The sequence below is a fragment of the Atractosteus spatula genome, chromosome 3 (genome assembly GCF_055471065.1).
Source record: "Atractosteus spatula isolate fAtrSpa1 chromosome 3, fAtrSpa1.hap1, whole genome shotgun sequence".
NCBI classification, from domain to species: Eukaryota; Metazoa; Chordata; class Actinopteri; order Semionotiformes; family Lepisosteidae; genus Atractosteus; species Atractosteus spatula.
Genome location: NC_142708.1, coordinates 30,955,770 through 30,968,056, shown reverse-complemented (window position 1 = coordinate 30,968,056; position 12,287 = coordinate 30,955,770). Strand labels below are relative to the sequence as shown.

The window sequence follows — 12,287 nt, the reverse complement described above, 5'->3', positions numbered from 1 at the left end:
AGGTAATTCCTTTACCAACAACCTCCAGTGATTCAGGAGTCCTTTTCTCTGACCCACTGTCTTATTAGGTAAGTAAGGTCTTACTGCTAATACTAATATTGTCTCTTCATACACGCCTTGTGCTTTATTAAACAATTGCTGCAGATAAAAGAATCTTTAAGTAACAAGTAGCAGGATTACACAAAATAAAAACAAAGTGCCTGAAAGTGACAACTAAAATGTTGAATTGCTTGAAAAGAAAACATTAAACTTACAAATGCAAATATTTCAAGCTATTGCTTGAGGATCCACTGACATATTTGCGTTCAAATACGGTACAGTTTGATCAACTGGATGGCAGTTTTCAACGGGTTTGCTAGTAAATGGCATATCGAACATCGCGATTCCAGCGCTACTGTTTAGGTTAAAACTAAGTATATGATATCAGAAGTGTTGTGTAAATCAAGTGCAAGATGAAACTGTGTTGAATGTCTTCTGGTTTATTAATATTAACGCCGTTATGTGCCTCTGCTTGGTCAGCTGTGGTTCCAGTTTCAGTGCTCTGGCTGCCAAGTTGCAGTTCTCAGCTTTGCCACACCTCTCTCTCCTACTGTCTCAGCTTTGTGGTGAAATGAAAACGCACCTCTCATGCTGTTACCCTTTACTGTGAGGCGTGCTGGAAGATCACCAATCATCATGAAAGTAAGTTTTTTAAAATTACTGTAAACTACTATCATGTACATGTACATGAACGCCATTTTTCAAAGACACGTCTGAGTCGTTATTTATCAGAGTAAACATTTCGTACTGATTATGTTCGAGCTACTGTACTTCCCTTATGTTGTACTGTATCTACTCATTTGCGTATCACTTGAAAAGTTCATTGCACAAATGCCTGATTCTCAGACAATTACAACTGTAATCAATAATGAACACCGAAGGTTTGTACACTTTTTGAAGAAACTGAAGTTTTATCACGCTGAATCAGCTGAACAATGCTGTGTGTGTTAGAGTTATGAGGAAGGAAGGTTATGTATAGTTGAATGCAATAGAATAACTGAACACGGAAAGCAAGAAAATATGTTGGACTGTGAGACCATGAAGATTCAAAAACATAATCCAGTTTATGAGTTTATGGTTGAAAAGTTAGCGGTTATCTAAAAATATTCAGCACATCCTCTCTGGTGGCAAGATTGACACTGCGCATTCCAGGTAGTGTGAGATACAATAGGGTTCATAAAAAAGATTTTATGATGTAAATTTTTACAATGATAAAACTGCAACACTACTTGTCTGTTTCATTTCAATTAATGTAAGGATACTCTCACAGTAGCAATAATTAATTGGTACAATAAAATATTTTTCTGCAATAAGATTCGAAGGAAAAAGTTAATGTCTTTGTTCTTGTACTGTATCTTGTACTTCGGGTTTCTTCGTCTTTGAGATCCGGATGTAGCTTTGAATTTATAATAACAAGCTTTATGAAAGATACATTAATTGAGAAATTAGGTTTGTTGGTAACTAAAAAGTTGTATAGGGACGTTGTGGAGTGAATTTTCTTTTCTATAATACTTGTGATAATATAGTACTTCTATAGTACTTGTGATGAGTACATTAGGGAAGTGTTCCAATTCAAACGTTATAAAATAGAGGTGAGGTTTTTGGCTATTTACTTCTTAAATTCTAGTTTTAATAATTAAATTGTACAAAACAATATTTGAAAGCCTCAAGTCGTCATTGAGGTCTGTATTTGTTGTTATAGTTTTAAAATGATTATTTAGTTTGTTTAAGTATTGTTTAGAGATTATTATATTAATATTTATATATAGCATATGTTATTATATATACTTTTAATATCAACAGATATACAGGATGTGATATGCTGGCATTTAACTGCATTTTTTTGTATGAACATATCCTCCATTACAGCAATTTCAGTAGCACATACGCTTGGCGTCCTGTCAGACAGATTAAGCAGCATAATATTTTATTTTTGTCCATTCACTCTAAATCACATAGCAGGGAACATTTACTCTGGCTGTGGAGGTTTTCAGTCTCTCCAAGCATTTGCTCCAGCAGTTCAATTAAGGTCACAGAACCTGTCAGTCCCCTGCATCGTCTTTAAAACCTGTTGTTCTTCTGCCTGCTTGCATTCCTATATTTATCACCACAATACTGCAAAAAAAATTTCTGGCGGTATGTAATAATACAGTATATACTGTATATTCTGGTTTGCCACCTTTCCATCAACAAACAAAGTCTCAGGCACCACCATGTTTTCACAATGGCACAGCACACACAGCACACACCCCTATTCTCTTGGAACTGAAAAATTGTTCCATCAATAACACTGAATTGAGCCATCATTACAGATTAGTGTCCTTTTTGTTTGTTTTTATCTACACGACACAGAAGTCCAATCCTTACCATACAAGTTCCTGTACGGCTGTTTCCTCATTATAAACTCAAAATACAAGAGTTATGCTGTACAGGAAAACATTCTGTGGAATTCTCGAGTCATTTTCCCCTTTTAGTAGCTTTCTTTTCCCAGCCAGTGTAAATTGTATTTGTTTCAGCTGCCTGTTAATCAAAGTGTAAAACATCGCTTTGCCTTATATCTTACTAAAGGAATGGAAATACATGATAATCATATTTTATCTTCCAGCAGTCATGGTATATGGTTTATCATATCTGGGCAGTGTAGGGACACAGCTGTATCAGATATCAGAGTAATATAAAGAAAAATGTAGAGGCTGACATTGAACTAACCTGCTAGAAACTCTAACACAAAGCTGACTACAGTATATGATTACCAGCTGACATGGTGTTCTTGAACAATTGAAAACGATGATATCAGCACCATGCTAGTCTGACCAGTTTCTCCCACCAACTTGATTGTCACATGTTAAAAAATGTTCACAACACTTGAGAGGAAGAAAAATATATTTAGATACCAATTCATACACACACATCACCTGGCTTCCATCTCTATAGTGCAAAAAGAAAGCAAGTAGGAATGTTGATGAAAGAGTGGATATCAAATGGATGTGTTATCGTGTGCATTTGAAAATGAAACATTAAATAAGGTAGTACAAGGTGTACATTTTACAATGATACAAAGCACAACTTTCTTTTATTCATACAAACAAATAAAGGATGCTGTCAAGGACCAAAAATATTTACAGTTTCACCAAGTTAAAAAAAAAATCCAAATTTAAACAGTCTTCTAACTGCGATTACAGGAGAGCCAGAGCCTATCCCAGCAAGTAACAGGCACAAGGCAGGATACACCCTGAACAGGACACCACTAACAAGCCAGTTAACCTACCAGCATGTCTTTGCACTATAGGAAGAAACCATTGCACCTGGAGGAAACCCACATGAACATGGGGAGAACATACAAACTCCACACAGATAGCACCCCAGGAATTAAACCCAGGACCCCAGCACTGTAAAGCCACAATGCTAACCACTACACCACTGTGCTGCCCATCAATATTAGAATCTATGTTAAATATATTTTCTAAAGATTTCTATTATAGATAAAATAATATACTGTATACAGTAGTTAACTACTTTTACTTGTTTGCATACCGTATGAAGTTCTGATATTATTTAGATTTTGATTATTACTGGAGACCTAAGAAACCATTTAATAATATACACTGCCCATTTTTTAAATCAGGTCTTTAAGACACTCAGTCCTGATGGTTTTCTAGGCCTCATTAACTCATTCATTGTGAAAACCTGGAGAAAGTCACTAAATTATAGTCACTCTTCCTCAGAACAGTCAAGTGGTAAATAAATTAAAGACACCTCGCAGCACAAAGGACTTTGATTTACAGGTACTTGGATTGGAGAACCCTTCCCATATACTGTATCATTAGTGTTTATAAATATAACCTAGAGTGTGGAAGCCGACATTTTTGTTGTAAATAAAGTGTAACCACGGCATCTCATGCAATAGTTCTTAATTTATTTAGCTGACATTTTTTTACCAGTAGTGACTTATTTGTACTCAGTTATACAGCAGGGCATTGTACTAGAGCAGTCTGAGTAAAATATCACGCTCAGGAATGCAACAGTAGTGGCCAGCTCAAGATTCAAACCCACAGCCTTCCAACTGTAAACCCAGAGCTCTTCGTACAGACTGGTATTTTGGTATCCTTATTTTTTTCAGGGAAAACAATTTGTTTCCTTGTTGTCAGTTGTTTTTTAAACTGTGATTTTTTTTTCTTTAATGAAATTGTCAGTATTATGTTTGTCCATTTATTCTTTAATTAGTTCTCTGTGGTCTATGACCATGTTAATTAGTACTTGGTTTTAAAAATGACCACTTTGCAGTAGACGTATTTACGTTTTGTATATGTTGTTAGTTTGTTTTTCATACATCAGAACTAGTGAAAATGTTAAAAATCTAAAATATATATTTAGTTTAGTTGTTTTTTTGTCTTTTGCAGTGTCTTATGTTTCTAAATATAAATATCCAGTCCAAGAGAGAAGGGCTGGTAGATCGATAATTATGACAAAAATAAAGGATAATGCCAATAATCCATGTACAAAGTGCACATGCACAATTTGGAAAAGATTAGAGCTTCACCTCCAGCTTTGCTGTCTCTGTACCAGCTAAAACCCATAATACCAACTCTATAATAAACACAGGCTATTATAACCATCTAAGATCCAGATTCACCAGCATTCAACAGCAGTAACTAGCAATGAATTTGTGAATTAGTTCTTCCCTAGAACTCTAGGTAAGGCAACAAGGGTCACAGGACCTACTGTGTTGATCAAGCAGGGAGTCTGAGAGATTCAGTTCAATATTAGAGATTACTTCTGTACAAATGTAAAAGGTGGTACAGAAGCTGATTTGCAAATATGCAGTTTCCTTCTGAGTGTATATGAATCAGCATGAAAACTGACAGATCACTCAAATTTGCCTTATTACTATTTTAGTTCACTGCTTTGTTAACTTTTTAAAATGTTCTGTATTTGCTTCTTTCCAGATCCAAAGGGTGTGATGTCAGTCAACAGGCTATTAGCAGGCCATGTTTGTATCGCTGTTTTCCAGGAAATCCTCTGACAGGCTTTTTTAAATGGACTCTAAAGTTACCTCAGGAAAGTGCTTACTGTGTAAGGTATGCAACATGTTTTTCTTTTGAAAGTCAAATTTGCTGTTAGGTTCAGTATTTAAAATAGAAATTAAAGATTTGTGTTAACTATTTTTATTGTCACCTGTGATGGTGAAAAATTAATTTTTCCAACTAAAAAAAAATGCATTTGCATCCATATTATTACTTTATACTTTTTTCAGATTTTTACTGTGTTTGTAAAAAATTAAGCATAAGAGAACAAGAGAAAGGTTTTTATATGAGAAGGCCATTTAGCCCATTTGCTCATTGCTCTGATTTTCAGTATTTTCAAGAGTTTTCTTCTGTTAAGATCTTTAAGACAGAGGTTTGTTTTTGCAAAAGAGATGTAAGAAAGATCACACGACAATAAGAACACCAGTTTGTGCAGAAAACAAGTGGCACAGGCACTGAGTGACACAGGTGGCACAGCATTGACTTTCATATTCTGTACTCCTGTGTTTTTCTATATTCATACAATTACACATAAACCAAAGAAAGAGAAACATCATGTGGAAAGTGCAGCTCTCTCTGTTTTGTTGAGTTTCAGTCCCAGGAACTCAAAGGCTCCAACAACAGTCCCTAAATCACAGATAAACCAGAGTTTTTACACTGATCTAAATTTGAGAAGGGGGAAAACATTGCTTCTGTAACTCATTCCGCACATTGAGCCCTGTTACAATCACAAGTTCCATGAAGTGAGCAATTATTGTGAAGTATATGTGGCCTGTGCCTGTCTATGTGAAAGCATTCAAGCAAGGCCATTCCAAGAGACAAATTCATGCAGATTCTGTGTGGTGGTCCAACAGACCATGATTGTTAATCTTCTCCACCCTGTGTGTACGTATTTGACTTCGCCTAGCCTGTGTTTGAACATTGTTATGGATGGTTGAAAAGTAACATGATATTCTACCCACACTGAAGTATATTCAGCATTCAATGTTATCTGACTCTAATTTTTCTTTTTTTTTCTTTTACAGAATGAGAACATGCGCCTTTCTACGTAAATTACAGTACAAATGCTTTTTCTTCTCTTTCTCCCTGTTGATTTTGTGCCTTTTGAAGCTTGTATATTTCAAAGCGACTGCTAACAGCTTTTTCATCCAGACCTATGGTATTACTGGAACCACCAACCAGAGTCCTAGATACCACATTAACTGTACCTCCATTTATGAACTGGAACCAGTGGAGATTGGCAAGTCTTTGGAAATAAGAAAAACAAACATTATTGATGTGGGAGATGAAACTATTGCTTCTCTTACTTCAGACTGCAGGAGATATATTGCGTTAAGAGAATATGAAAAGATATCAGTTTCAGAGGAGGAGCGCCTTTTTCCATTGGCGTATTCCTTAGTGGTGCACAAAAATGCAGCAATGGTCGAGAGAATTCTTCGAGCCATCTACATGCCTCAGAATGTTTATTGCTTTCATTATGACCAAAAATCTCCCAAAACATTTATATATGCTATTGAAAACTTAGCTAAGTGTTTCCCCAATGTATTCATTGCATCTAAACTGGAATCAGTGCAGTATGCTCATGTCACTAGGCTTAAAGCCGATCTGAATTGTCTGTCAGACCTTCTGAGGTCACCTGTGCAATGGAAATACGTCATCAATCTGTGCGGCCAAGACTTTCCACTCAAATCCAACTTTGAGCTTGTTTCCGAGCTCAAGAAGCTGAATGGAAGCAACATGCTAGAATCTAGCAGGCCGAGCGACGTAAAGAGGCAGCGCTTCACCTTCCATCACGAACTCCAGGACGTGCCTTACGAATACCAAAAATTGCCTGTAAAAACCAATCAGGCCAAGGAGAGTCCTCCGCACAATATTGAAATGTTTACTGGAAGTGCCTATTTTGTGCTGTCGCGTGCGTTCGTTGAGTTCGTTGAGCGAAGCCAGCTTGTCAAAGACTTCTTGGCCTGGTGTGAAGACACCTACTCACCAGATGAGCACTTCTGGGCCTCTTTGGCGCGAGTTCCTAAGGTTCCAGGAGGGATTCCCAGGTCGGATCCCGACTTCACGGACTTGATGAGTAGGACGCGTCTGGTGAAATGGAGTTATCTCGAGGGGTCCCTTTATCCTCCTTGCACTGGAACCCACATTCGCAGCGTCTGCATTTATGGAGCCTCAGAACTTCGCTGGCTCCTTAATTATGGGCACTGGTTCGCTAACAAGTTTGATCCCAAAGTGGACCCTGTCCTGATCAAATGTTTGGAAGAGAAACTTGAGGAAAAACAACATTCCTGGGTGACGTTGACGAAGTGACTTTTGAGATTGAAATGTTTTGACAGTTTTCTGCACTATAGATTGAAGGATTATTTAAAGGATTATTTATCTATGCCACAACCTTCTTTGGAAATCAATGAGTGCAATTCTTCTCTTGCTAATAATTATTTATAATACATTTTCTTTCACTTTAGCTGTCACACCTTTTTTGGACAAGGAAAACTCATGAACACCAGACTGATAGAAATATAAAAAATAGTTGTATTCTCTGTGGAGGGTCACTAATTGGAATAATAAATGTTTTGTGTAACACCTTTAGAACTTCACTATAATATTTTCATATTTTCAGGGAAAATCAGGGATAAACCCAGCATGGTGAGAATTTTTGTCTCATGTCCCTGAGAACACAGGGAGGGAGGAGAGTTGAGCAGAAATTCTAACCTACAGTAGGTGGCTTTGCTCAGCAGCAATTGCGTTTTTTCATAATGAAATAAACTGACTGGACTTCAAGCATCAGTTGAAATTTTTACCAGGTTGTGTTTTTTTAAAAATTAACTGGTCATAATTAACTTCTACCACACATGACAGAGACACAGATTTCCCTCTCTGTCTCTTTATATAATCTTTTATGAGGGTAGTTTTTAATCCCCAAATATTGTTCAAATGAAAAATGAATTGTATTCTTTATTTTTTAATGATCAGTATAATATTATTTTACTTCCCACACTGAATTTATTTCCATCTTAATTGGCTTCTTCATACTTTTGTAAAATCATGACACACATTAACCACTTCAGTATCACAATATTTGTGAAGTGCAGCCATGCTTGAAGTATACTACTATATTTGTATACATTTTCCTTCGTTTTCTATATCAGTCTGCTACCTAGCATGCGGGATTTATTTTTATTTCTGGAGTTCAAAAGGGTTAAGAGTACAATCTTCTGTGGAACAGAAATCTTTGAAAATCTGTGTCACTGTAATTTTTTTGTTCCACCACAATGCTAAAATTGTCATTGAAAAAAGGATGCTCTAATGTAATTGGAGAAAATACCATGAGTTTCTTTTTGGGTGGCATGGTGGTGTAGTGTTTAGCATTGCTGCTTTGCAGCACTGGGGTCCCGAGTTCAGTTCTGGACCTGGGGTGCTATTTGCATGGGGGTATATGTGTTGTTTATGTGAGTTTCCTCCCACAGTACAGAAATATACTGGTAGCTTAATTGTCCTCTGAGAGAAGTGGCCCTGGTGTGTGTGTGTGTGTTTGTGTCTGTGTTCCCTCTGACAGACTGGCTTCTTGTCCGGTGTGTACCTTGCCTACTCTCTTCTGCTTGCTGAGATAGACTTTGGCTCCCCTGTAAGCCTGAATTGGAAGAAGCAGTTTGTAAGAGGGAGGGATGGACCATGAGTTTCCTGTTATTTTTTATTTTAACAGCTGTTGACAAGCTTGGTGCCTTGAATTGCCAAATGAGTTGTCGTTTGTCTATATCCAGATGATCTTGGAAAATGTATGATTTGGTTTGTTTGCACAGAATTTTGCACTGATGTTATTACCTTTAAACTATTGTTGTAACAAAGGATCTAAATTTATTTTGTCAGTGTGCTTGGGAAATGAAATGGATATAAAACAATGGAAATGTAATATAATACCGTTAGAATTGAAATATTCAATATTATGAAAGATCAAAACTGCAAAACAAGGCTTTCAACAAAGAAATAGCATACAGCTGTGATTAAGGTTTATTGAGTTTGTCATGTTTAGTTTTTTGCTAAATCTATGATCTATATATAAATCTAAAACAAAATGTTTTATAATTGCAATGGAAAATGCAGGAATGTTCGCACACAGTGTGCTAATTAAATTAGTTGGCCTTTTTGAACAGATGTATTCAGAAAAGTGACCCCTGTTGAGCAAGTAGTACACTGTAGTAGACAGAACAGCATCATTTAGCTCTTTACTACAGTATACTTTTCTTTAGTATACAAAAGTATACTATACTTTCATGTATAGAAATCAGCATTTCAGTTACATAAATACTGGTCACCCTGGGTTGGTACTATGTGTGTACTGTCATGTATCATAGAAGTACAGTACTTTGTCGGGGTCCCATTTGTAACCTGATCAAATTCCAGGGTATATAGGGTTCACAATACAGTTGTTTGAACAGGCCAACTAACTTTCTAATCACCCTGAGCATTGCAATTTTTAATGGTGATCCGTGTCTGTAGGTTGCAGTTCAAATCAAGGGCTATAATATTAATGATTTAAATGTTCTGATGTACTAAGAATCAGATGATTCTGTTGGACATGAGTCTGATAAAATTGGGACATTCTAGTTTTTCTGAAACAGCAAATAAAATTTCTGAATTTTCTCTTTGAAAAAGCTGTGATCAAACCTTATTGATAAGACTATTAAAGTAATTTATTGATAACTATTAATAATAAATGTGGTCAACACCAAAACTGAGTCAAACAAGAAGATTAATTTTTCGGAGCAGTCATAGTTTCATCATTAGTGTATAAAACAGCACACCAAGAACTGATTAGTTCTCTGTCATTGAGTTTGTGGCCTTGCAACCTTCATTCATATGTTAAAGTATGAAGAATCTAGACTAGAACTTTATATTCTTATTGTTTATTGCTAACACTTTAAAACACTTTAGGGGATGCTAATGAAAATTATAGGGTTTCATTGGACAATGTGTTTGTGCTAGTGTCTAATATTCGTAGTTTAGATTGTCTTTATTAGGAAGTTTATGGTTTTGTTCAACCTTCATTTCCACCTTTTAAACCACAGCTCTTCAGTTCCAGTTATCGGCCCAGTAGGGTTTGTAATATAGATGGGTTAATGTTTTTACCTGCTTCGTATCTGGTCAAATGGCAAAGCCAGTGTCTATTCATGCATCAACAGAAAGCTACTTGCTCCTGGGCAGATTGTCAGCAATCCAGAGCCTATCCTGGTATCTTAAGGCTTGAAGTAGGCAATAAATTGAATAATGAGTTTTTTAGAGAAGTGAATTGAAGTGACTTAGCAGGCTTGTGTGAATTAAAAATCAGAATATCCCTCAGAAGCACGAGGAACTATACTATAACCTTACGCTGTGTTTGCTACTGTAGTTAGCTACTGAATCTAAACAAAAACACTTTAAGCGCAAAAACAGGTAATTATGTTGAATACATCAACAATACATCAAAAACTTATCTCAAAATATCTCAATTTTCAATGACTTCCTGGTGTGTTTCTGTTTCATTGAACTAGAAAAACTAAAGGGAGAAAATGTTGAATTATGAAAGGCTAAGCACACTATGTCCCATCAACAGCACATATAAAACATCCAAAATATTTGAGTAAAAAGTTCAGAGTCTTGCTTATTTCCTACAAAACATTCTTATGTCTTTCGACACTTCATGTAGTGCTTGCCTACTGGTTTCAGACATTGCAGCTGTCAACTGATCAAATAATTATTTCTAGAATGTACCAACACAAGGAAACCTTTTCTTTAAGTCATTGGTCAACTGGATTAATTCTGTATGAATGTTGATTAATTTACTTTTTTTGTTCTGATCTACCTTCTTCCATAAAGCAAGAAAGAACTTAATGAGCAAGAATTCTTTACCCTGTTGAACTGGAGGCCTTTTTTTCTTGCAGTGGTGATTGATATTGGCTGGAAGTAATCTTCACTCTGTAAACAGATCTCTACATACATGACTGCTCTTGAATCAGTTGTGTTTTAACAGTGCTTATACACGAAGTCTAATTAGCAGTAAAAGCAATGCACTAGTTTCATTATGGTAATAGACACATTAGCACAGAGCATAATATAATCACATTAATATTTAAATACATACTGTTTCGGCATTTCTTGCTTAAAACCCATAATACATTTAAAGATAAAATTAGCTTTATTTTAAAACTTTTTATAGTAAACACTTTGAAAACTAAGTTATTTGCCTGCTTCGTGTAGGGATTGACAGCTGTCGTTTTTTTAAATTACTGTATTATCTTTCTGTGTCACAGTTTTACAGCAGCAGCAAACATTTGCATAAACACAGACCCCAAGGGATATCATTTGCCTGAGCTAAGCAGTTCAGTTTTTTTTTTTGCTGAAATTGTTCTCTGGCAGGTCTCCTAAAGCTGACACTTGAACTGGACTAACACGCATGTAAACAATATTCTTGATAATATTATTTTTGTCTGTGGGAAAAAAAATACTGTTATAAATTGTTATAATTACCGATGAAGCAACAGTGAAATTGCACTGGTTTTACTTCAAGAAGTTGCATAAGAGTAGTGTAAAGAGGACCTTTAAGCTTAATTAGCTATACTTAAAGTTATACTTAAAGTACTGTAAAATGTTTTAAATCAGTCATACAGTTCTGTATCTATTATATAATATCAGCCCTGCAGATATTATATAATAGATATTGTGAGAATAAAAATGTGGTGCAATTTTTCACCATATGGAATATCTCTAAGTATGCATCTCTAAAACCTTCAAAGCTGAAATAACTGGAATAACTGTCTATACAGTAGATGTACTTTAATTTGTATTCATCACATTTAGAAATCTTTTCTTTATGGCATTTAATAGCATTTTATAGGAGTACAGAATATTGTTTAATGTTCTGTGCCTGTTCTCTGCGGTTGCTAGCAACAGTTGGTATTTGTGAGCAAATATTTGTCGAATGATGCTGATGATTTACTGAACATAAAAACCAGACAAAAGCTACCAGGAAAAAAAAGACATCGGAGTGTTTTGTTTTTTTTAAAAAGCGATACTGTATGTTGTTGCACCTTTCTTCTGGTGATATCTGCAAGCACAAACTTGTTAGCTCTTACTTCAGAGCTATCAAGAAAGAGCTTCACGCACACATGACTTTAACAGTGAATAGCATTAACAAAACATGTCCTATAATTTAGTTTTTTTCACAGTTAACAGCTTTACTTCACAGAT

At 35.7% G+C, this 12,287-nt stretch overlaps 1 protein-coding gene across 2 annotated transcripts; it reads left to right on the top strand.

Moving 5' to 3' along the window:
* Window positions 1-9,715, top strand: LOC148837681 (beta-1,3-galactosyl-O-glycosyl-glycoprotein beta-1,6-N-acetylglucosaminyltransferase 4-like). Of its 2 annotated transcripts, none has more exons than XM_088911834.1 (4): window positions 1-68; window positions 599-681; window positions 4,986-5,117; window positions 6,089-9,715. In XM_088911834.1, exon 4 carries the CDS (start codon window positions 6,090-6,092, stop codon window positions 7,371-7,373), a length of 1,284 nt encoding a protein of 427 aa, XP_088767960.1. In that variant the 5' UTR covers window positions 1-68; window positions 599-681; window positions 4,986-5,117; window position 6,089; the 3' UTR covers window positions 7,374-9,715. The 2 variants fall into 2 exon arrangements, with proteins under 2 accessions (XP_088767960.1, XP_088767959.1); XM_088911833.1 differs by having other exon boundaries at window positions 25-68; window positions 520-681.
* Window positions 9,716-12,287: the final 2,572 nt, after the last annotated feature.

Excerpts from the sequence above, each read along its gene's own strand:
- LOC148837681 (XM_088911834.1), top strand. The coding sequence starts at position 6,090 with ATGAGAACATGCGCCTTTCTACGTAAATTACAGTACAAATGCTTTTTC.